General features: G+C 35.6%; 1 protein-coding gene across 1 annotated transcript in view; it reads left to right on the forward strand.

Moving 5' to 3' along the window:
• The first annotated feature begins 356 nt into the window (after positions 1 to 356).
• LOC149838059 (1,4-alpha-glucan-branching enzyme 1, chloroplastic/amyloplastic-like) overlaps positions 357 to 27,461 on the forward strand; it is a 120,831-nt gene continuing 93,726 nt past the window's right edge. The window contains exons 1-6 of the mRNA XM_090006348.1: positions 357 to 683; positions 17,091 to 17,248; positions 19,904 to 20,049; positions 21,737 to 21,835; positions 24,231 to 24,273; positions 26,851 to 26,910. Coding sequence (XP_089862474.1) covers positions 560 to 683; positions 17,091 to 17,248; positions 19,904 to 20,049; positions 21,737 to 21,835; positions 24,231 to 24,273; positions 26,851 to 26,910 — 630 coding nt within the window. The 5' untranslated portion in view covers positions 357 to 559. The remainder of the gene's footprint in view (positions 684 to 17,090; positions 17,249 to 19,903; positions 20,050 to 21,736; positions 21,836 to 24,230; positions 24,274 to 26,850; positions 26,911 to 27,461) is intronic.

Below are 27,461 nucleotides of genomic sequence, written 5' to 3' on the forward strand. Positions count from 1 at the left end.
CAACTTTTCCCCCCAGCACGAAAGGAGGAGTAAACAACAAAGCCCCTCATCGTATTTGCTACTTACTAAATACAGCTCAATTTTTTAGTTATTACATTTATACTGCTTGTGCCTTACAAATATTTTTTTTCAAAGAGAGGCACGGTCCTAAAATCATTCACTAGGCCAGAGAAAGTCGATTTACGTAAAATCCGATCCTTTTATTAGAATTTACGAAAAAAAAACTACAGCTTTTGGTGGGAAGTTATGGTAAAAGGAAGAAAAGGGAGGAGCATTTCTTTAGGGAGGGAAGTGGGTCCCAGAAGAAGCGGGGTCCCTTCCCACGGGATCATCGAGGCCTACTTCACCACGTAGTTGAGTGAGCTAGACTCTAGAGAGCCCGTTTTGGAGAAGAAGCGGACGATCGTGGTTCCTCGAGACTCTCACTCCACCGGTTATCCTCGATATTCATGGAAAATCCGGAAAAATCCTGAAAAACCTCTCTTCCGATCTCTCTGTTTCTTGCCTTTCTCCCTTCCTCCTTGCAAGCTCGCTCTGCTGTTCTCTTCTTGGACGGGAGATGGCGTGGGCGCTCGCGGGCATGCGCATGCCTCTCGGTGTTGGCGAGGGATTTGGACCGATATCGAGCGGCGGGAGGAAGAACTCTCTTTCTCCGATTCTTCTATTGCAGAAGCACTCTACGCGTGAGTTTATTTTTTCTTTTTGGTGCATGTTTTGTGTTTCCAGGGTTATTCGGAGTTGCGCTAATGTTTGATTTGTTTTTTTTCTTGGTAAGATTGTCTTGATTCTTGAAAGTTATGAAAATGTTCATGTTGTTTGAGTTTTTCTTTGTTTTCAACATCTTTTTCGAATTTTCAGGGCTTCTGAGAGGCGCCGTTTGTTATTTTCTTTTTTTGTTTTTGTGAATATTTTTGTGTTTTGTTGGAGTTGCTGGCGCTTTATCATCGAGTTGAAAGGTTCCGTGGGTGTCGATTCGTTTCTTGTTGCTTGAACTTCTGTTTCTCCATTTTCGCGTATTTGTGCAATTTTCGTTTCATGAAGTAAATGTGCCTCTTGGCATCGGTTTTTCTTATGTGCTCTGTGATGTGTGGTTGGATTTGAGAAGAGAACGGTGTTCCGATAATGCAGATTCGCGATGTTTTAGGGGTAAAATCGCGCAAGAGCTTATTATACGTGCGTGGTTTGGTGCACTTGGATATCTTTCAGAAAGTTGAAAGGCTCTAGGCTGGATCACGAGGAAAGAGGAAAAAACATGCATTTTCTATGTGAGGCTCGTTTGGATCCAGAATTACATTGTCGATTTTGTGATGTTTCTTCTGTATGCTTTGTGTAGAGCGGCCTGTTTAAGCAATCTTGCGCTTGTTTGATATCGTAATGCTGATAGGTGTGTTGGTCTCTGAACAGCCACATTCTGTTTTACTGTAGTCGGCAGCTTGCAAATTTGCAGACACAGAAAGAGATGCTTTTTGGCGTCTTGTGATCTTCATTAACTGATATCTTCACGTTATATGGCATTACTAGTGTAAACTTTGTGTTCGGAGGCTCAGTTTGGTGGTGTTGGGACTTCTCACTTCTCGCATATGGAATGGGTTTAGATTGCTAGTTTGTGTTGCTGTTGCTGTTGTTACTACTTGCAAAATGTTAGTGTGATGATGATCCCAAATCAATGTGCCAGATAGTGAGAGAATTGAAAACACCAATTTAGGTTGTTGTGGAACAAGATAAAGGACCAGAAATATGTCTGCTTTTGGAAAATTGGTTTTATAGCTCCGATGGAAAATTAACTTAAATGTGACTGTTGGTTTCCTTCATTAGGTGCTTGTGGATACAGACATTCCTGTTGGACAAATGTACATAATATATGGGACACCGATGCTTAAAATCTAGCATTTTGGTAAAAGCTCTATATATGTTGGTCTTTTTTATTAGGGTCTTGGGCTGAGGATGTTGGTGTTGAACATGTGTTCTTAATGTCTGATAGACTGATACATCAAGGGCTTAAACAATTAGATACATGAACAGATATGACACAGAATATTACATTATTCAACTTTAAGGTCTATAGACATGACAAAGAGAGAGGGCAAAACATATTTGAACTTCAAGCTACAAAAAACAAGGGTAAAGCATGTTGAATATTGAATAATTTATGTAATGTATGACATTGAAAATCAATAAACAACTTGTCTTCACTTCATGATTCCTTTTGTGATAACCATTATAAAACCATGAGGTTATGGTTAATAGAAAGGAATAAGATGCACATAATTTTAGGCAAAGATTGACCAAAATTAATCTAAAAAATGAGAAGGAAAACCTAGAAGTACAATTACAAGTAGGGCTGGGGAACAAGACATGCAACTCGCCGTTCGGGCTCGGCTCAGCTCAGCTCAGCTCAGCTCATAAGAAGCTTTGTCTCGGTGAGCCGAGCTATGAGCCATTTCATTCAGGTAAATGAGCCGTCTCATTCAGGTAAATGAGCCGAGCATGAACATGGCAAACTCAGCTTGGCTCGGTTTGTATAGGCTTGTTTTACATATTATAAATTTAAATATTATATATATATTATATTCATAAAATGTATATTATATATGTTTTATACATATATTTTATATATTATCAAGCATTAAAAAACACTTAAAGAACAGTTTTTTTAGAAAATAAGACAGCTCTTGATCGGCTTGTAACGAGCTCGGGATCGGCTTGGTTCATGACGAGCTCACGAGCGGAGCCTAAGTAGGGGTGTGCCCTTAACGAGCTGATCCTGAACAGCCCTTTCTCGATTCATGTACCATCCCTAATTAAAAGGAAGACTTGAATGCTTAATAACTAAAAATTGGAGCGCTTGGAAGTGCTAGTGTTGGTGTCGATGTTGCCAACGTTGAACTTGGACTCTTGGAATGTCTGGCTTGTAGGAGAGTCAAGATAATGTAGTACTAACGAGCAACAACACATGCTTATCCATTATCATGAAGTTAGATTGTACACCAAAATGACACTTGGAACAAGATGAATTTATGCAAGATATGCAAGAAATCATATATGCTAGGTCTCCTAAATGGGGCTCTCCAAGCCTCAAGACCATGAGAAAGTAGGTGTTAACCTTTGATGCATGCTGGCTAGTATTGACTGTCAAGTTTGCTGGGAACAATTTTTGTATTCGCCACTGCGAGTGTTGTGGGACTGACACAAAAAAAGGAAAAAAATTAAAATCGCTATGAAATGCAACAACTAACAATAAAACAAAAATGACTATTCATAAAGAATAACAAATTTTTTTGTATAGACATAGAGAATAACAAAATAAACTAGCAGCCACTGATAAATTCCTTTACAATTGCTGAACATGGTCTATCAAGCAAGAAGTAGAAATCAAAGTTACTGCAAGTGCCAAGGCATAGCAGAAAGCTTGCTTTGGAAATGAAACACAGCTATTTTTCAAAGTAGGAAACATTTAGGAATCATGATTCCCCATATTCTGAGATCACAATTCTGTAGTTTGTGGAATCATGATTTTTAAATTTAGGAATGGAGTCCCAAAGAAATCATTGCATATAATCAGATTGTTGCTCAAAAGAAGTGTTATTCATATTTCACATTATAGAATATGTATCTATCATTGTTTTGATTTTGTAAATTGCTTTCAATACATTGACATATAAATTTCTTAATATAGCTTATGGATTATGATATTCATTTCCTAACTTTGTTGTTCTTCTCTTGTTTTTCCATCATTTCATACAACATATCCTATTTTGCTTCCCAGACAATTCATTACATTGTTTTTTTTCTGCTTCTCACTTTTCAAATCTTCTTAAAATTGAAATGTGTGATTTCCTAATTCTGGTACCTGCATTACTTGCAACTATGGTGGAAACCGGTAGAAGCCAGAGTATCAAAGTAATTTTTGAAAGAGTAGGAACTTTGGATGGTTCCAAAATGGAGTGACAATCTATTTTGATGTATGTAACCTAGTGACGGATAATTGGAAGCCCTTAGAAGATTTTTGGGCTTAGCCGGTTACTACCGGAAGTTTCTGGACGGTTGTGCACAAATCAATCGACGTCTCACCCAATTGTTGAAGAAAGGAGCTTTCCAATGGAATGATGAAGCTACACGTGTCTTCAAAAATCTCAAGAAAGCCATTTGTAGTTGAGAATGATGCATCTGGAATTGTGGTTGGCGCTGTCTTATACAAGAAGGGCATCCAATTGCCTTCTTTAGCAAAGCCATTTCTGAAACCAAGAGGGGCTACTCTACCCATGAAAAAGAATTTTTGGCAGTTATGTTGGCGATTACAAAATGGCACCCATACTTATCAGAGAGGCATTTTATTAGTAAGGACAGACCATGAGAGTCTCAAAAATCTCCTAGACGAAGGATATTTACTCCCATTCAGCACAAGTTGGTGTCCAAATTGATGGGATATGACTTTGAAATACAATATACAAAGGAGCTGAAAATAGTGTGGCTGATGCACTTTCAAGGCAACATGAAGTTGAAGGAGGAATTCAACTCTATTTCTATAATTGAGTTTCCCTTCCTTCAACCTTTGCATGATGAGTATGTCTAGGATCCACGTCCACATGTGGAATCAATTTTAGAGAGGTTGCAAATTCAAAGAGAAGCAATTCCCAGATATAGCTTGAATGGGGATTTTATAATCTACAAGGATTGTATATGTGTGCCATGTAGATCGACTCTCATTCCTCAAATTTTGCAGCATTACCATGCTTCATTAGAGGCCGGCCATGAAGGTTTTGAAAGGAATTATCAGAGATTAAAGAGGGATTATCTTTTGGGAAAGAATGAAAAAAGATGTGAAAAGATTTTTCCAAGAGTGCGATAAATGCCAAAGAGTTAAAAATGAAACCACAAGGCCAGCTGGACCTCTACAACCTCTTCCAATTCTAAATCAAATTTGTTTGGATATTTCAATGGGTTCCATAGATGGGTTGCCAAAGGACCGAGGGAAGACAATAATTTTGGTGATAGTTGATCGTTTAATGAAGTATGGTCATTTCTTACCATTAGCGCATCCATACACGGCTAAGGATGTGGTGGAATTCTCTGTGACCCGTGTTCAAACCTAGGGAAACTTAGGGATGTAAACGGTTCTGATTCGATTCGGATCTAGTCATTACCAAGTCTGATTTAATTGGGTTTGGCCTAATCGCGCCTGGAGTTGGATTCAGATGGAAAAAGATAAAACCAAACCGAGATCCGACTGGCTTAAAACCCGGTATTTACACTTAATCGGGTAGGGTTTTTAGTCTGATTTGGGTTCTAGTCGGATTCAGGTTCTGCTTTGAATGCAAAACTTAATACCAAACCCGGATCCGATTATTAATCGGATCCAGATTTTTCTACCAAACCCACTGTGCATTGATCATACACCGCTGTACATATGAAAATTGGATCTTGGTCACTTGTAATTGATCGGGGCATACCATGTTTCAAACTACATGGCACTTGGCCTCAAGGATCTTCCTGTTGTAGATGAGATGATACACCGCTATGCATCTTGTCCGCCTTGAGGACAAGGTGATTCTTCAAGGGGCGGGGAATTGTTATAAGCCTAACACGGTATAATCTGATAGAGTGGTGGTGAGCTATGTCACATAGGTGCGGGTGCGCATACGCGTATGGATGGGTTTAGTTACGATTGGTTGGGTTGTTCAGAAGGGAGAGGAATGAGACAGGTCCATAAGGTTGCTGATGTCATGTAGCTAACAACTTGGCAACCACTTGAGTCACATGGTTCACATGAAAAAGAGTCTAAATACTCTAATAGATGTAACTTTGGGATTTCTTTTGAGCAATAAAATTCTGAAGTTGGGTTTGTTTTCTCATGTAATTGAGAGCCAAATTTGTGAGGTTGGCTTCCTCGAAAATCCTTACTACTATTTCCAATTGAATCTTGCCACCCTGGATCTATTCATCTTATGCATATCAGTATAAGCTTGGTAGAACTCTCTTTCACTCCCAGTTACACCTTTTCATCATCAAAGAAGGCTCAGTAACATTGGGCCTTGATGGTTTATGCTCTTAGTTGATTTGAGCCTTAATCTTATAGACAGGGTGGAAGTTCTGGCACAAATATTTTGATATTTTTCATCAACTCCTAATCAATAACATGTTCATGATCCCAATAAGTTCAAAATAATCTTGATAAGAATTTATATCAAATATTATCATGTCATAACCATGATGACATCATATCCTGATGTTGCATAACTTGGAAATAAACTGGATTGTTTTTTATATATGTTCTATTTCTTTTTAAATGCAGTTGATATTTTTTTCTGTGGAGGCAAGCTTCGGTTGCATTCACTGATATTCATTTGCTGGGGTAATATTGAGAATGATGTGTTGTAGGCTGCAAGTGAACTAAAGTATGAAGTTGCAATGGTTACACTTTTAATATACACTTTTTATGTTAGGAAATGTAATGAAACATAAAAGGTGCACAAATATATGCCACTATGGGCTTACAGGATTACAAAAATCTGTACAAAAGTAAGAAGTCACTTATGGGCCAATACAATCAGGAACACAAGCCACTTATGGGCAAGAGCACAACTAAAACAAATATAAAATATTATTGAAAATGCATACGAAAAGCATTGAGAAAATATGCGAAACACTCCCATATTTATAGAGTTTACAATGTACATGAGGGGCTAGCCAACTAGCCGTTGGGCTTGTGACTAATCCCAATGACTAGAACAGCTGAAAAAATTAAAATGAAAGGACAAAAGTGCCCCTAATGGGCACAACCTATTACATAAAAGGAAAAGACCAAAATACCCTTAATAGGTATTACCCATTACAAATGCAAAACAACAAAAAATAAATACATAAATACACACATATATATACATTATATATGTATATAGCTATGTAAATATATATACAACTTTAACACTCCTCCTTAAACCTACTGTGATAACACCAAAAGTTTCTCAAGTAAGAAATGAAACTGGGGAGAAGAAAGCGCTTTAGTGAAAAAGTCGGCCAATTGAAATTCCGATGCTACATAGGGTAGTGTGACAGTCTTCTTTAACGATGTGTTTAGTTCTTTTATGAAACATATGATTACTAGCTGTGTAGATGGCACTTTTGTTGTCATAACATCACTTTGAAGGTGATTACATATATACCCCCATGTCTTCTAATAGTCTTCTCAACCACACGATTTGCTGATGTGCCAAAGTGCGATACTCAACTTTTGTTGATGATAGAGATACTTTCTGCTGCTTTTTTCACTTTTAGGATACTAGCAAGTCACCTATAAAGAAAAAATCATTTGTTGAATGTCTATCATTAGGATCTTCTCCCTAGTTTGTAACGACCCCAACTCATACCCCTTGAAAATACCGTTTTTTTTTTGATAGGCCTACCATTGCGGAAACATTCCCAGAGACCTGGGCCTTACAGTTTCACTTCCCGTTGGATAACCAACCAACCACAAGGAATCTTACATTTATCATCCATACCATAACAACTCATTATTTATTAATTATAAAGAAAATAATGTTTAAACAATAATAGCAAGAGACATATCAAAGTTATTTAAATGACATAAAAGTAAATAAGGAAAAACTGAGCCATGCTGTCCCTCTGTGAACTGTCAAGTAAAAGTGTGACATTCGTAACTCTTTCAGAAGCTAGTTGCTTCACTGATCCCTTGCGACTGTGAAAAACCACAGAAGTAGGGGTGTCAGAACCGAAATCCCGAGTACAAGTAACTCTAATGAAACAAATGAGCAAAAAGAATACAGATAAGAATTCATGCAATATTTTAGAGGGACATAAATATAACACATTCATAATTCAATTAATCATTCATGCAACATGGAACAATTATTAAACATGAGAGAACAATTAAATAATAACATGGATCACAGTTTAAGCATTAAAGACATTTATCATACATTAAGAAACAACATCATGCATTCACCAACATATCATAGTTAAGGGAACAAGTAAACATGCATGATCTAATGCATAGTAGGAATATGCATGATTCGGTGCAATGAATGAATAAATTAGTATCCTTTATCAAAGTTTTTTTTTATATGCATGTCTCTATTAAATACACACAATTTAAGTTCATTTTTTTAATTATCATTGCCCGCAGATACTCAAAACGAGTAAGAATTTCCGAGGTCAAGTAGGGTTCTCAGGGTAACTTAGCACACAAGTATTTTATTATTAGGTTCCAAACTTAGCCTTCGATCGATATCAGAAAACAATACCATCCATCGGAATATTAGAAATTAACATCTAATGTCGGGACACAAGGGACATCAGCATCCACAAGTGCCACTTTTCTTGGTATACCAAAACAACAACTGTATCTACACACCACCCCCAGGCAAAGTGACAGACTCTTCTTAAAATCATGGTTAAGAGAAGAATCTCAATATCGGGTTCAGGTGTAACAATAGCGCACACAGAGTTTTTGTATCATCGTGGTTTCCCCAAAACCGCAACTCCAAGAGTCTCGTACTTTCGACGAGACATCTTAAAAAGTATATTACACTGTTTTTTTTCTTTATGTTATTATAAATAGTTGTTTCATTAATTTGCAATTCAACGTGCCAAATTAATATCACAAATTCGTATTTCCAAATGCGAGGCTCATCACGGGGCTCCAGCCCATGGAAAAATCCAGAACAGTGTAATATAAAGGAAAAATGTCAAACTGTGATTTTTGCGATGCATAAAAACATGTAAAGAAGCATTCCAAGTTCACGACTCACTAGGCCCACGATGATTCATTTTGATCATCGATGCATCATATGCAAATACCGAAACAATCATGCTACCAATGCAATGATGTCAACATGCTTTTAAACTGTACACTCATATATGTCGAATAACAATGTGCATGCATTAAACATCTATATACATAAATTCACAACATTCATGTGTATGTGCTTGTGTGTAATCAATCACACATGCTTTCCTTTATGAGAACTAAATTTTGAAAATGCACACATGCATGTATCCCCATCCTCTCATGTACACATGTATTTGAAGTAAGCTACATATAGTACAATGCTTAAGAGTGCCACATCACATTTATGCACATTAAACTCTTTCATGCATAGTATGTTTCAAAATCCTAAACAAGTCATAGCATGAACATGGTTTATACACGTCTATTCTTGTAAACTAGGTCAGCACCATAAAAGTAGAATACATTCATTTATATATATTTTTTTACATGAATAGGCCAGCAGTGGAATTAGAATACAGTCACTTCACACAATGAACATTTACATGGGGACAATACCTTGGTTTAGTCTTAATCACAGAGGTTTTTTTTTTAGACAAATAGAGTACAGTCCCAGCCGAGCCCACTCGGCTGGGATCAGGGTGGCCCTGCAAACAGACCCTGCACAGGCTGGGCCTGTGCAGGTCTGGCAGGACCCACATCTAAGGCATAACCCAGGGCTGTCAGGCCAGCCCAGGCCTGACAGTCCGTGCACAGGCCCTACATGCCACTGCCAGGGTCTGGCAGACAGCCAAGCCCTGCTCGGGTGGCTGCCAGCCAGCCCCTAAGCCCTTCAACAAAAAGGGCATCATTTTTTTTTTTTGCAATGATGTCTGATTACTATCACCTGCAGCCAAGATCGATGCCCAGAAAACAATGTAACTGGTATATGAAAAACTGGTTGCATCTTTAGAGAGACTTCCACAAGAGTCGGTAAATCTCACCCATTGTAACAAATACATGTATCGGACCACTCTAGGAGATTTTCAACACAAAAATGATATATATTCTTTTTTTGAAAAACTACCAGGCATAGCCCCAGCCGAGCCCACTCAGCTGGGGTCGAGAGGATCCTGCACACAGACCCTGCACAGGCCGGGGCCTGTGCAGGTCTGACAGGGTCCTCTCCAGCGCCACTTAGGGGACTATCAGGCCAGTTATGGGCCTGACAGTTAGAGTACAGGATTCTGTTTAAATTCAATACATTAAAGATGAGGGTGGAAAAGCGAGGAGAAGGGCATTGAGAGTGAAAGACAATGCTCATTCCGTTTCTCAACAAAAGCAATAAGAATCCAAGGAGAACATTGCTTACACTGGTACATCATTTTCTAACATACACGGTGCAGTTTAAATCTCATACCTCAGTGCTGTCAATAAGCAAAAAGTCAGAGGAATTTACTTCAGCTAACTTAACGTGCTTCTGACCACTAAAGAAAACAATTATAAAAATACAGTGATTTGGGTTACAATGAAAAGTGGAGCCTTATTCACAAAACATAGCCTGATTCACCATGCATGATCATTGCTGAAATTTCTATATGACGCGAGTAAAGGTCTGCCACTTAAACTGTTATAAACCAGGAAATAAAAAGAAAGAATACATCAATGCTCAATAAGAAACCGAGCATAACTTAGGTGCAGTCAATCAAGAGAGCCTCCGATTAATATATTAGGCAGTTATCTTCTCACATCTTTCCTGATGGGGCATATGCAGCAAATGGATGATAGACATGGGAGCATCCTGGTGCATTCACCAACCAAAATAGACTACAAACCACCAATAAAATTTCTGTTTTTACATATACAAAATTTTATTTCTTTGAAAGAATAGAGATATTCAAGAATACTACCATGGAGGAGGATCCATGCATCCCCCTTCATGTATATTTATAAAAACGGGGTTTTAAACACTTTTTTCATGATTTTTCATCAAATTATTGCATGAAAATCTGATCCATATCAATTTCTCATTTGATTCAAGAGAGAAAACCCATACCTTGAATAAAAAAGTGAAGAAAAATATGAGTGAATGTTGAAAAACATGGGTGGAGGGCTGGAGTGGCTCTTCTCCTCCTCCTCTCCTTCCTCTCTTTTCTTTCCTTCTCTCTTTCTTCCTTTCTCTTTCCTTTTTTTTTTGAGGCTATTTATAAAGAAAAGGAGAGTTATGCCCTCTCCCTTCTCCAGCCCTCTCTAAATGGGTGGGAGAAGGAGAGTTTCCTCCTTAGGATTCTCTCCTAATCTTTCTAAAAAATTTTCAACTCTCTTGTTTTGACTTTTTTTCAAAGTTTCTTATTTTTTTAAAAATCCTTTCTTAAAACTTTTCAAGCCTTTTTAGGCATGAGTAAGGACTCTATTAAGAAGTCCTTCTCAACCCTAAAATACAAATTTCGGAATTAATAAAAATTAATTAATTATTAATTAATTAATAATTATTTAAAAGCTTCCAAAAATAGACAAATTCACTTAGGAGACTTCTTAACTTGATTTAACTCCAAATTAAAGCTTTTAGATCAATTTAAAGCTCGAAAATTGTTGGGCATGGATTTGGATATGGATCCGGATCTAAGATCCAAATCCATCTCCAAAAATCCATATGGATTTTGGACTGGACCAAATCCAGATTAATATGGGTCTTGGATAGAGTCCAGATCCATATTAATTCGGACCAAACCCATTGGATCCAGTCTAATCCAAATTCGGATCTAAACTGACAAACTGCTCTTTTTTTTAGAAAAATGAATTTTTCGGCCAACCGGAACTCGAATTCGACAAAGTAACATACTGTTGTGCTCAACAATTTCGAGACACATCCAACGACATATTACACTAATATCAAATTTCGAATTTTGCCTGAAAATAACCCAAATTTTGCTTGAATTTAAAAGTAAAAAATAAAACTCTTTATCTCGCTTCGATTGGCTCGTTACGACCTTGTCGATGGGACCTGGGACAACCCCAGACTCAAAGACATTAGTCTAAAAATTGAGCCCCAAACGATTTTTCTCCTAGACAGCCAAATTTTTGAAAATCTTCAAAGTTAACTAAGTGTGAAAATACGCGATATTACATAGTTACAATCAAAATATGCAATTAATTAAAGTGGAGAGGAGGAAGATAATAAAAGACCCCTAAAAACAGAATTTTTTAGATATCTAATAATTCTCATCACAACAGTTATATGCACAGTAGTGGGAGAGTGCTGAAACTGACATGAAATATGTTAGGTCAGGTAATTGTCAAATAGGTGAGAGCTCCAATCATTTGACAGAATGGAGTGAGATCTTCTAAGGGTGCCGCATCATCTATCTTTATCTTGACCTTAATTACTTCAGAAGTATCCGCCCTCTTCTCATTAGTAATTCTCGACTTGCCAATAATCTCAGTGGCAAACTTGGATTGAGTCAGTAAATAACCATTGGAGAATATGCTACCTCAATCCCCCAAAAAAATCTATACACTAAATCTGTCATTTCAAAGTTTTGTTTAAGAATACTTTTAATGTAACTAACTTCCTATTTGTCTCCTCTAGTAATGATCATGTCATCAATGTAGAGAAGCAGAATAACAATACCTGCATCAAGCTTCTTAATAGACTTGGCAATATCAATATAACTGGATTTGTAGCCAAGCTTAATCATAACAAATCTCAATCTATCGTACCAAGCTTTCAAACCATACATTGCTTTTTATAGATAAAGAACCATTCCAGACACAACCTTATATCCATGTGGTAGGTCCATACAAATTTCTTCCGTTAATTCACCATTTAAGAAGGCATTCTTGACATCCATTTGATAGATGGGCAAATTCTTAATAGCAATTACGACTATAAGGGTTCTAACTGAGGTCAACTGGCTGCAAACACAAAGGTTTGATTGTAATTTATACCATACTCTTGGGAATATCCCTTGACCACTAACCTAGCCTTATATCTTTCTAAGACACCATCACTTTTGGTTTTTACTTTGTAAATCCATCTACAACCTATGATCTTCTTCTCATTAGGTAGATCTTTTATTTCTTAGGTTTCAGACTACTCTAAAGCTTCTAATTCATTATTCATGACACCTATCCATTTAGGCTAATTTTTGGCTTGATTATATAAGTTATGTTTAAAATAAGAAAATATCTTATCTAAGTAAGCTCTATATTGGGCAGAAAATGATACAAATCTATCTGGTGGTCTAGGGATTCTATTAGACCTTCTAAGAGTACTTGGTTCTTGATTTTCTATATTGAAGTATCTTTCTATTGCATTGGGATGCTTATTATCTTCTCTTCTTCTATATTGAATAACTATAGGTTCACTTCCTTCTATGTCATTATGTACACCACCTTGGATATTGGATTAAGGTTCTATTCCAATATCATCAATACTTAAAAGATTCATCATTACTCTTAGGAAGCAAATTTCAAAAAAGAAGTCATTAACTTTCTTAGGCATATTTTGATCAAAGAAACTCTCCTTTTCTATAAATGATATATTCCTTAAAATATAAAGTTTATCATTTTTGAAATCATAACATCTAAATCCTTTTGGGTTTTCACCATAACCAAGAAAAACACAAGTATTGCCCTGGGTGATAGTTTGCCATTTTTGTTGGTAAGAACTAAGAACAAAACATTTACATCCAAAAGTCATTAATTTGGAATAATCAGGAGAACTTTTGTAAAGTTTTTTATAAGGAGAAATATTTTGAAGTTTGATGGAAGGGACCCTGTTTATGAGATACACAACGGTAAGCGAGGTCTCGACCCAAAATTCTTTTACAACATATTTTAAAATAAATAGAGTTATAGTGGTTTATACTATGTGCCTATATTTCCTCTCGACCAATCTATTTTGTTGGGGTGTAATGACACAAGATCTTTGGTGCAAAATACCATTGGTATCTAAATATTTTTTGAAGTCATTTGACATAAATTCTCTCCCTGAATTAGAGTAAAAAATTGAAATATTTTTTAACAATGTTGTGAAAAGTTTTGAAAGTTTCAATTACTTTGTATTTGTGCCTAAGAAAGTAAAGCCAAGTATATCGAGAATAATCATCCATAAAAATTATATAATAAATATAACCACCTTTTGAGGTAATAGGCGTTGGACCCCATACATTCAAGTGTATTAATTCAGGTGATTTAGTAGCGAAAAATGTTCCCTCTTTAAAATATTTAACTTTCATCTTTTCGAGAATGCAATCAATGTAATAAAAACTTTCATTACAAAAAATTTCTCAAATGAGGTACATTGGATAATTTTGACGTGAATGCCACAAAAGTATATCCATTTTTTATACATTATAACAAAAAAATTCTTTGGAATAATCAATCGATCTATGTAATAGAGATCTCCTTCTCTGTAGCCTTCCCCAATATGCTTCCCTAAATGGAGATCCTACACCAAACATCGGCATGATGAGAAGGAGATACTACAACCATGGTTGGTTATTTGAGAAACAAAAAGAAGATTTAAATTAAGTTTTAAAACAATTCTAACTTTAGGAATAAAAAATTTGTTTTTTTTTTTGAAAATTTCAATTCCTTTTATGTTAAGAGAGGAGCCATCGACTGTAAAAACATTAGATTTACTTGAATTAGTCTTATAAACAAAAAGTAAAGAATTATTGGGAGTCATATGAAAAGAAGCACTGGAAGCACCAAAATCTAAGAGCCACGTAATCTTATCGGGAAGTGAGAAAGAGGAAACCACAACATTCGCGATGGAAGAAAACAAGCCTTTGAAAAGCGGTTATTAGGCCTTCACCAATTGGGACAACATCATGGTCTCAATAGATTTGAAATCTCTATTGGTTCTACTCTTGTCCTCTTGAGAAACATCTACCGTCGCCACCCTTTTCTCATATTTTCCTTTGAACTTAGTGTAATATGGCTTCATATGCTTCGGTTCCTCACAATTATGACAAATAAATTTTTTTCTCCCATTATCATTTCGTGGCCTCCCAAAGTTCGGTTTGGTAAAGTGTGGAAGCTTATATGCATTTATGTTGGCATCGGGTCTAGAGATGGCCAACACATTATCCTTGGTCTCTTTTAGTTCAGACATAGTCTTCAATCTAGTTTCTTCTATACATACTTTGGCTAACACTTCATGCAAATGTGAAATCTTCTTTCGGTGGATGATGGTGACCCGAACTTGTTCTTACTCGGGTCTAAGACCCTTCATAAATTAAAAAAAATGTTCTTCAAGGATTTGGTTCTTCCTTTGAAGAACATCGCTATATAGGTTTTATTTTTGTCATTTGATCTCATAATCTTTTGAGAGTGCCGTAATACTCTCTAAGGGTCTTTTCCCCTTGTTTAAAATTATGGATGCGGTCACACAAATCCCATTTGTGTGCAACATCCTTTTGGATGTAGGTTTGTTTAATGAAGACCCATGCTTCATCAGTTCTTTCGAATTCAAGTATGTTGGCACATGGTTCTTCACACATACTTTCCATAAAAAGGGAAAAACTTTGGCATGACCAACTTCCCACTCTTTGTAAGTCTTCTTGTATTCCAAGAGAGCTTTTTCTCTCTCATTTCCTTTAAGAGTTTCTTCCTTGGTCGACCCCATCTTCTCCCATAATGAACTTAGTGAGAATAGGTTGAGGTTTTGGTGTGAAACCATCAACATATTTCCACAAGTCCTTTCCAACAAAAATTCTTTTCTCCGCAGTGACCCACATATTGTAGTTGGTCCCATCAAACTTGATGGGAACAACTGTTACAATTTTTTTATCGGCCATGATGAAGAGAAGAAGAAGAAGAAGAAGAAGAAGAAGAAGAAGAAGAAGAAGAAGAAGAAGAAGATGGAGGTTGTTGATGGCGAGCTTTCCAAACCAACGAAACCTTGACCACTCAAACCACCTCCACAAGATCTTTGTTCACACGATCTTCAACTTCAAGAGCCCCAAAGTTCTGCTACCATGTAATGAAATATAAAAAGTGCACAAATATGTGCCACTATAGGCTTACAAGATTACAAGAATGTGCACAAAAGTAACAAGCCACTTATGGGCGAATACAATCAAGAACATAAGCCACTTATGGGCAAGAGCACAACTAAAATAAATATAAAATATTATTGAAAATGCTTAAGAAAAGCATTGAGAAAATATGGGAAAGGCTCCCATATTTACCTAGTTTACAATGTGCATGCGGGGCTAGCTGATGGTCTAGTCCCAACGGCTAGAACAGCTGAAAAAATACAAAAATATAAATAAAATGAAAGGAAAAAAGTACCCCTAATGGGCACAACCTATTACATAAAAGGAAAAGACCAAAATACTCCTAATGGGTATTACCTATTATAAATGCAAAACAGCAAAAAATAAATACATATATCTCTATATACACATACACATTATATATATACATACAACTTTAACAGGTTAGAGGTTAGTTTGAATGTGAAGAAATATTAACATAATTTTTGAAGATGTACATCACAGACTTGCACCCTACAATTGCATGAATGAATGTGAAATAGATAGAGAGACATTTGCACTCGTGGCTGCTTTAACTGTCCTACATTCTATCATAGCCATCTTTTTGGTTCAATGGTGGCTTCTTACCATTATAGTTTTGAACGGAGTGCTGGAGAAGGTGTAAAAGGATCCTTGACCTCTCTGATAGTTACTACACTGCGGAAGGTCTTGTATGGTGTAAAATGGGTACAAAGGTTTGGTATGAGTTAGCCAAGTGGTTATCAACCTAATTTCTCTTCTTTCTACTCATCCACAACTTTGTTCATTCAGTGAATGATTCTCGTTGATTTTTTGTATGGTCGAGATATACTTATTGCTAATAGTGAATTGGATGTTAGTATGCCTTCTATAGGTGTATTGCTAATAGTGAATTGGATGTTAATATGCCTTCTATAGGTGTCACTGAATGTCAGTTGTGTGTCTAAGTGCTGTTGGCTGCCTCTTGCATTTGTCTAGTTTGTGTCATACCAGCTCGTATGTCCTACTCAGTAAAGTTGGTCAATTTCTTGCCTATTTGATTTTATGATGAAATTATAATGGTAACGTAGTAATATCTTTACAAGAAACTCATTTCTAAAATTAAAGCATGCAAAGGATGTACCTTTTCTCCAGCATTTATCTTTTTCAAAAAGCTTTGTTGAGATTTTTGGAGAAAATTTATTTGTTTTGCATTTCCTTTGTGTCTTTGTGCATGCACGTTTTTTCTAATCTAGAATTTATGAAATGGTTAGACTCTTATATTTTTGGTAGTTGTGTGTTCAATTGTTATGCATTTAACTAGTTATCATTTCTAAGAGCTCATGAGATCTCTTCTATAGGGAGGATCTTTTCTGGGAGGGCTTCATCTTATGATACAGAGCCAACATCTTCAACCATAACTACATCAGATAAGGTTCTGGTTCCTGAAATCCAGACTGATATTTCCACATCTAGTGATACTGAGGAAAACTTTCAAGTTGGTTCCGAAGAGAAAGAGGTTTGTGTAAGCAGTAAATCTCTTTTGGATATAATGGCATTCTCTGTGCTTCATGCAGATGTGATTGCATGATCCATATGGTTGTTTTTAAGCTAAGAGCAACATTAACATTTTCTAATATGTTATTTTTATATTAGTCTTCTCTTGCTTCATGCAGATGTGCTTGTGTGTGTTGAGGAATGCAATACTCATATTACTTGAGTGTGTGCTACCCTCTACTCTTGTATATATGTTTATTCTAGGGGAGTATTTTTGTAACAGTCTTTAAGGCTTGTCGTCAACTATTTTTGTCTTTTTCTGTATCCATAAGGGTCGTTCCCTGTTTGTAACCCTTTAATTCTTTGAGACTAATGAAGCTTCTATTCTTCTTATACTCTTAGACTCTATGCGTTCTTGCTATTCTCTCGATTGTGCCATGTATCTCTGAATTTGTACAGTATGCTCCATATGATTGTTTTAAATTTGAGGACAATATTTTACATATTTTTTAGTAGATTATTTTTCTCTTTAACATGGCACCAGCTGAGATGCCTGGTATAAAAACAGAGCACAATAGAAGGGAAGGAAAAGCTCCTCAGTGAAAAACCAGTAATAGTCCAGTAAGAGGACAAAAAATCTCTCTAAACTAGCACAGAAAAATTAGGAATACTTCCATCCAATTTTTTTTTCTCTGAAGCATGTCTCTTTAGAAGATGCAAGTTTCTGTTGTCAATTTACAAACACCAATTTGGTTTTTTTAAGAAGTTGCAACGAAAGAATTTGTTGTTTGAGGTAAAATATCATGAAACTGTAGAGAATTCCAAGGATTCATGCTATATGTTTGTTTCCAACGTCTCAAGTTTTTGTCAAATCTCTAACCTTTTTGGATATGAGGCTGCTAATGTTTGGCAACTTTAACCATCGTATCAGTCTCAACTTGTTAGTTGGCTTTGTTGGTCCTCTTCTTCTTAGTGGATAGATTGTGAGAAGTACTCAAGCAGCCAGCAAGGACATAGCGCTAGCAGTAAGTTACTTGTTTTTCATATGTATTCTAGCCATTCTTTGTGCAAGCCCAACCTTGAAATTATTTATAGGTGCTGGGGTATTTTTGTGATCAGCCCAAGGAGCGTCCAAGAGATTTACTCTAAATAAAAGTCCAAGTTCGAAAATACATCATCAAGGGACTTTTCTCCAAAACCTGACCTCTGTCCCTCTTCTCTTTCTCCTTCTTCTTCAACCTTCTTCATTCTTTCTGATGTCTGTGAATGCAGTCATACAGCAGCCATGCGAGGTCTCAAGAAGGGTCCAACTCTGACATAGATAGTGACATACACACACACAAATAAAATACATGCATCGATGTTTACATATGTGTATACTGTTTTTTGTTCATGGATTGCTGGTTATTCATCTAGCATGTATTTAAGACCCAAATACCAATACATTCATCTGAACCTATTGACTGCATCATACTGGAAGATACCTTTGACACAAAAAGAACTGTTTCAGCTTCTATTGGAGAGTGAAGAATGATCATATTCTTCATTTCTCTATTATTCCTGGATTGACAGGGACCCTATTTTGTTGTGTTCAAACTTGAAGCAAGAAGTGCACCTAGCATATAAAATCTGTAACTTAAATCATTTGCTTCTTTCATAGATCTCCTAGTTTATTTTCACCTAATGGATGGTTTGGTAATTGCTCTATTTCTCAATAACTATACATAAAGATCTATCTCTCAAGAACTGTACTGTATCTTAAATTCTGTTCATGAGAATCAATGTTGTGAAAATCGTTGAGGCGTAGCGAGGTGCTCCACCAAAAACTGAGGCCAGGCGTAAACCTCAATTTTTTTTTGAAAACTTAAAAAAAACTATAAAAAAATATCTAAAAATACAAATAAATAAAAAATGCTTTATTGATGAAGCAACAACCAATAATAAATAGAAAATCTCAAATAAAAAAAAATGAGATTAACATGTAAAAGTAACTGAGAAACTGATTATATAACTGAGAAATTGATTATATAATTGAGAAACTAATTATATAACCTAGAAACAAATTATATAGCTGTGAGAAAAACTACACAGCATAATAGGATTAAAAACACTGATTAAAAAAACTGTAAAACAGTAACTAAAAAACTAATTATATAACTGAGAAACTAATTATATAATTGAGAAACTAATTATATAACTTAAAAATAAATTATATAACTTTGAAAAAAACTATATAGCATAACAGGATTAACAGCAAAATATAATGTCGTAACATGTATGTATATCTGTTTTCCACACAAATACACAGATTTATATAATTAATTAAATATATAACATATATAATTGAGAAGCTGATTATATTATTGAGAAGCTGATTATATAGAAAAATTCTTCTTAGAAACTGATTATATGATTGAGAAACTGATTATATAATTGAAAAATTCTTCTCCTTCACGCCTTAGGCTGGCGCTTTGAGGCGTAGAGGGCCCAGCCTCAAGGCAAGGCGCGCCTCAAGTCGTGCTTTTAACAACACTGATGAGAATCCTTAATGATTCCATGTCTTTTCAGTGACTAAAATTTGATCTACATTACTACATTTAGCTCAAGCCATTGGGGCACTGCTTTGTAGATTTCTTTTTGTAGTATTTTGTCCATATGCTAATTTTATTTATTTTAGGTGATTGAAGAAATTATTGAGCAACCCATGAAGGATGCTTTGGATCTTGACATTCAAGGGAGGTCTTTACCTCCTCCTGGTACGGGCCAGAGGATATACGAAATAGATCCACTTTTGAGAGGTTACCGTGCACATCTTGACTATAGGTAGCATTTGCAGAGCTTATAGTAGTGGATTGATTTTGTAATTGTTGTTCCTACCATTTTCTGATAATGGCTCACAAGCATTCCAATGTATTCTAAGTTTTCAATTATTTTATGGGTGAATCCCTTGGTTGTGATTTTGATATTCTTTTGGTTCACTTTGCAGTATTTATTTTATCAATTATTAAAAACTTAATTACAATTTGATCATTAACATGGTGAATGATGTAGCAAGATCAACATTTTGTTTGACCGAGCTACTTTTTGTCTCATGAATTTAAGTGCAAGAGTTTGCAGGTTCACCTGCATCCCTGATAAATCTTGTGCAAGAAATAATCCCTAGAATGGAAGTTCAACTGATCTACACCAGCTTATCCTAGGAAAACAAGAAATCATTTGTGTGCTGACCTAAATGGCAAACAATTCTTTATAGACGAGCTTTGCTATTTTTGTCACCAGGAATCTATTCTGATGTATTTGTCTGTTTCTATGGCATGCATCCATATTCAGGTTCTCCTTTGCAAAAGCTGCTCTCTTTTTGTTCTGTTAGCATGTTTTACTGAAGGTATTGTCTCTTAATCTGTTGGGTGTGATGATAGCTGCTACAAGTGTTACTCAACCTTTGCCCGTGATGAACTTTGGATTTTGGAGATGTGGCTGATTGTTAAAATGTCTTTGGTAGGATATCCTAGTTGTTCCTATATATTTCCAGAACACTATCTCCAAAACAATTTTTGAGGTCGGACTAAAATAGCTCAAAGGACGAGGTTTTATACTTTAAACTATTTCAGCATTTATGGTTGTTACTGTAAATAACCAAAACGTATTGCTAATCAAGGAGTTTTGTGAATACTAAGTCAAAAGTAGAAAATATTATGTGTTTTCGGTTCTCCATTGAGTGACTCACTTGTGATTCTCAGTGTCTTTCTTCAAAACGGAGAGAAAAGACCTTTTCTCTCTGTTAATGGTCAGCTGCAGCTATGTGCTCTGTGATTTTGAGGTGTCACTTTTTTTGGGGGGTCTAACCATACCCTTGTGCCCGAGAATTCAACGGGTGCTTGTTCAAATGCTGCATGTCAGAGGGCATCATGCGGTTGCAGTACGTGACCAAGATGAAGACACTTCTTATCTGGATAATTTGCAACATTACTATTATATTTGTATAGTTTATCTTTTATGCTGCCATTCTTTTGCCAAATCTGGGAAGATCAGAATTCATAATATGCAAATTTTCCACCTTGTATTTTGTTGCATCCTTATTGGGTACAAATATTTGTATTGTTCATTCTCATTTTTCTGTATCTTGTTCTTCCATGTGAAATTATGCAATCACGCTTCAAATATTTGAGCTAATTTTGTGGATGTCCTCCATTTGTTTTGCTACAAATATCTTATGTTTTTTATTCTCATTTTACTGGGTCATGTTCTTCCATGTGAAATTATACAATCGTGCTTCAAATATTTGATCTAATTTTTTGGTTGTCCATCATATTTTTTTTAGAGGCACTATGATTCTGATCGACTTCTTTATCAAGATGTGGGACTATTTTTCTGCTAACCTGTTAGGAGAATTGAATTCTCCTATTATATTTTGTTATTAACACAGATTCGTGGACAGGTTACACTGACAGGTTTATATATTTTTTATTTAGTGATTTTCATACCATGTTTAATTATGTGATATGTGCAGATATTCTCAGTATAGGAGGTTGAGGGACCTTATTAATAAAAATGAGGGGGGTTTGGATTTATTTTCTCGTGGATATGAGAAATTTGGATTCAACCGCAGGTATGGCTCATTTTGGCTAACCTTGTTGGTTCCAACTAGTTTCCTTATTATCTTTTGACATTGTCCAGACGTTCAGGTTTTAGTCTTGTTGGTTCCAACTAGTTTCATGATTATCTTTTTCATGTTGTCCAGACATTCTTGTTTTGAATTTAGCACTTCAACAACTACTTTTGTTCATTGAACTACACATCTGACTGTTATAATTTAATCACGTCCATGTTTTAGCTTGAATTTATTTCCAGAACTGGTCCAAATCCAGGTTAGTTATGGGTGATGACTTTGTGAACCCTACTCCAAATTTAGGTCAAGTTTTGGGTCCATAACAAAGTCCTGAATTTGCATCCTCTTCTGATTCTACTATGCTCCAATTTTCAGGGCTCAAACTTGGACTGAGATTTGGGTGCAGGTTCAGGTTCATACAGGATAATCAAATATGTACAAATATTTGGATACCATGAGTCAACAACTAGATATAAATTGCTTCACATTTTGACCAGAGTTTAGAAACAAACTATGTGATTGTATTAATAACCTAATATTGGCTAAAATCAATCCAAAGTTGTATTAGAATTATAAAGTAGGTATGAAATTGTTGAAATATTGTATTCACACACAAAACAAGGTCTAGACTGAGACAAGAAACTGGTCCACTCTCAAGTGAAAAACTTGGTTAATTTTTAAACTAAATCGGTCCCAAATGGGTCTAGAGGTATGTGTAAATCTGGATCAAAATTTGCTTCTGGTTATGCATCAAATCAAGTTTAAAATTGATCCTGAATCCTGATCCTAATTCTTGCTCTAATCAGGTCTAAATTAGCCCCAAACTGGTGAAAACAAAACTTGGATGAGGAACATAAATGGTTGGGATTATTTAACAGTCAATCCTACATCATCTGATGTGTGTATATATATATAATATGTTCAGATTTGTTTGGGGAACGTGTTTTTTTTCAAGAGATTTGTTTGGGGAGAGTTGTCCCCATAATTTTATCAAAACACATGGTGCAGGTGCACCATCACCATCATTGCAGGCTCCAGTAGAAGATTCATAAATTTAAAGAATTTGAGGCACCAGATTTTGCAACTAAAGAAAGTGGCATTCTCGCCGATATAAATGAATAATACAGGGTCTCAAGTGTAGAATCAGTGAATAAAAAGAAAAAGAATTTAAGAAATCATTGTATTTTTTTATTTTTTTGTTGCAAGTAGGCTGAATGGTCCCACCAGGCACCGACTAAGGATTTTATTTAGAGATCTTGCACCTAGGCAACAACTAGCACTTCTAACTACATATGCTACACACCCATATATATGATACAGAAGTTGATTATTTGTGCAGATTGGTTACTGGATTTTGAAGTTGATAAGATGCACAAGTTTTTAAACAATGGGCAGTGAGATTGTAATGTGAGAATTAATAGAAAAACTAATAGAATTGTTTTTTGTTAACTTGGATGAGATGCTGCAATGATCTTATATACAAGTGGAAATCATAAGGTGAAGAATAATGTGAATACTTATGAAATAAATGTGGAAAGAGTGAGTATAACATGTTTTTTGTTAACTTGGATGAGGTGCTGCAATGATCTTATATACAAGTGGAAATTGTAAAAGCGCAGAATCATGTGAATAATTATGAAATAAATGTGGAAAGAATGAGTATAACATGCCTATGTCAATCTATCTATACTCTCAAAAGCGTCCAATGATATTTCAATGTGATTCACTGCATGACTGTGGCATAAATATCTCATGTAAATAATAAATGTATTTAGTAACTGAAACTAACATGAAATTGAGCTCGCAAAATTGAGTTTGACATCACTGTGGGCTTTGATTGTGTTTATTAGCATAATGCTGGATTTCCTCCTAAAATCACAAACCTTTGATTGTGGATTGCCCAATATGAAAACATCTTGGGGGTCAAATCTGTTACCTGGATTGGTTAGATTCATCATCTTAGCTGAGGGGTCATGGGATTGAATCCTATCAGGGTTTATCCCCAGCTTGCCTTAGCAAGCCAAAGAAGGAAAGGACGAAGAAGATAAAAAAGAAAAAAAGAAAAAAAGAAAAAAAGAAAAAAAGAAAAAAAGAAAAAAAGAAAAAAAGAAAAAAAGAAAAGACCAGAACATTTGGGTTGGTTCACATTGTGGCACATGTAATGACAACTTGGTTGATGTTGGAGCACACATGCAAGTTATTTTTTTTGCTAAAGGGTACTTCACTACATGTTTATCTCTACTAGTTATTTATTGACATATTGTTATGGACAGTCTTGGTAATTAGTTATGTCTTTCTATATGATCCTGTTTCACTTTGCAATCCAAGCTATTTATGAAATCTGATATGTGATGCTATCATTTTAATGTGTTTTGCACTTTTTCGGTTTTTGCAGTGCTGAGGGAATAACTTATCGTGAATGGGCTCCTGGAGCAAAGGTTTTCCCCCTTGCCCACCCCACCCCCATCCCCTTGGCTGCCCACCTCCCTCACTCTTTTTTCTCCTGTCGGATGCATGAATTTTTTTTATGTATTGAAGCAATAGCATGAAGGAACTCTTTTATTCTGATCCTTTTCATCAACAAACAACTTGTAGAAATGTATGCCACATGACATACTCTATCCTCAGTATGCATTACCGTTAGTTTCTTGCACCATTTATTGAACATATGCTTTAGAATCTATTCTATATATTTTTTCCTTATAGAAAAGGAACAATATGCATTTAATACCACACATCAGGTGGAGGTGCTACAACTGATTGCAATTAGTTGTGCCAGAAGCAAATGAGTCTAAGAAGTTTCTGAACAAGACATCCAATTAATGAAATATTGCTGTACTCCGCCCCCCCTTAATTTTTTCAGGAATATATGCTGTGAAATCTAGTAATAGAGGAATTTCATTCGTGAAGCCTAGTGACCCTTTTTTACTGCTAATTTTTGCAATTTTAAATTTGCAACAGTCAAGATACAATACCACAAAACTTGTGGTTCATAATCATACACACACATATTAGTAATGATATGGGCACCAGGTGCAACTACTCCCTGATATAGTTCATTGGATATTTTCCTGTCCAATGGTTGTGCTAATTTTGAATAAATACATGCATCACCTTGTGCAATAAAATACTATTTCTTACGATTTTCGAATGGGCAGAAAGGTTACAAATGTTATGTCCCGTTGAAAGGAAACTTTGGATTTTCAGAAATGTAGTTTTTTTAGATACATTATATTTTGGTTAGCTTGAGGATGATGAGAGTGAGGTTGGTTTCTCTTTTTTGGTGCCAAATCCAGTAGAAGGAGCTAATGGCAATGCAAGTACTCATGAGGAGACTTAGATTGAAAAAAAAGGTTTGGCAAGGCCTACTGTTGGAGATAGGTGGATGTTTTTGGGATACCATTTATAGATCAGATAGACCAGGAGGAGACAAGGACCTTAGAGGCCAATTCTGGTCTCCTTCTAGTTTAGTTTGAGTACATAATTCAAGATTCTCCATCCTCATCTACTTACCTCCCTTTTCTCCTCAGGTATGTTCTAGCTTCAGATTTTTTATTCTTCCTACCTGCTTTGTATCATATGAATAATTTTCTCCAAAGCACTGTGCTTATTTAACCCTAATTCATTCCTATGTTGAGTCTAATCCTTATGCAGAACTAGCATCTAATGAAGTGAGGCAACAAATAATGGTTGAAGAGTTAAATCCTTTAGAAAGAGTGCAAGTTTGAGCTCTTGTAAAGCTTTTATTTACGAAGAATGTAGTAAGATGCAATTGGTTAAGGATTACAACAGATGATTATATTGAGAGATATAAGACTAGACTGATGGCAAAAGACTAGTCAACAACTTGGAATTGATTATGCTAAAACCTCTCTTGTAATATGGTTGTAAAGGTCACAGTAAGAGGGCCATTTCAATCCTATTCTATATAGGAAGTTAGAAGGAAGGTTAACCCATATAAGTGTTGTACTGCTTCTCTTTCTAATTAAGTTTCTTTGGAATTCCCTCACAATGCTTTCTTTCTAGTCTTCTCGCTTCTTGCTTTGATGTACAATGTGAGGAGAAGAAGCTTGCTAAGAGTAAGTTGTAGCGAAGGTGATACCCAAGCTTGATGAGAGGAAGTAATTGTATTAATATTTCACCTTTTTACATAACTGCCCCTTGTAAGGGGCCATACTACAAACATGCCCAATACAAACAATATTGACAGATTTACCCTTTATACAAACAACATAGGACAATAATATGGTGGCATCTGTAATATGACAAGAATACCCCTTACATATAATGCCCATTCTTATGAGCCATATCATTATTGCTTATGGCTGAAAAATACATATCAACAGTGAATCGTATGCACTAAGGTCGTTGCATTTTCTGTTATTGATGAAGATAACAGAATTAGGCCATCTAGATGTTTTCTATCACTTCCCTCTCATTGTGCTTCACTCGCATCTTGTTCTTTAGGAATGCATGCTCATTCCTTCTATAAAATATTTAGCGTATGTTTTTCTAACCATAAGCTTTTCTTTAAATTCTTATGCTTCATTCTGAATGCATTTTTATTTGAGTAAGTTTCAACCTATTCTTGAAAGCAAGGTTAGATATTAAAGCAAAGGAGCTTTTCTAATCACTGAAAACAACTGTTCATATTGATCTTAAGTGGTCCAGTCCATTGAGCATTGCAGAATCCAATGATGGACTGAAATTTTGTTATTTCTTTATAACAATCTATTAAACCAACTTATTGTTGCTAACTCTTGAAATTTATCATGAAACGATGATTTCCCAATTTGATGCTGGGGAAGACAGTGATACTTTTGCAACATTGAGGAGTCAAAAGAGAGCACTTCTGTTTTTACAGTTGTGCTTCTTCTATGCAACCTACTTTGCAACTTTGATGAGTGAAAAGAGTCCCTTTATTTATGATTGAAACTTAGACTTTTAATTTTGTAATTGCGGTTTATTTTCCTTCCTTCTGCCAAATCAACTTTTTATGTACATTTTTTTTACAGTCGGCTTGCCTGATAGGAGATTTCAACAACTGGAACCCCAATGCAGATATCATGACACAGGTAAGTCATGCAATTGGAATCTTCTAGTCAGATTGTAGTAGTCGACAGTATGCTTTTGTCTTTGAGTTTTCGGCCTTCAAAGCTAAGAAGTGAAAGCATAGTGGATATCTTGTATTCATATATGCTGTTTTACAGACAACTTCCATTTGTCATAGCAAAACTTGTTTGCTTTTGCTTGGAAACAAAAAATGTAGAGTTGCTGATCTAGACCATTTGTCATTGTATAAAGTGCATTTGTGATAGCTTAACCAGTTTTTATGTCCTTTCATTCCAGAATTCTGCAGTTTTTTGTGTCTTGGTTAATCATCCAGCATTTCTTGTGCATGGAAATAGCGATGGAAAGTCTTTTCTTCTATTCATAAGAGTATCAAAATTTATATTGTGTTATATTTGTTACTAGCTTGGTTCACAATAATTTGTCAAATACATATGCTTTGGAGAAGGAAGATGACTGATAATAAGTAAGTCTTTGAGTTGCTGCCAGTATTACTAATACTACTAGTAGAATATATGTATAATGAGATTTTATAGTCAAAATGAGGAGAATTTTA

Source organism: Nuphar pumila, chromosome 5, assembly GCF_984573655.1.
Source record: "Nuphar pumila chromosome 5, dmNupPumi1.hap1.1, whole genome shotgun sequence".
Classification (NCBI taxonomy): domain Eukaryota; kingdom Viridiplantae; phylum Streptophyta; class Magnoliopsida; order Nymphaeales; family Nymphaeaceae; genus Nuphar; species Nuphar pumila.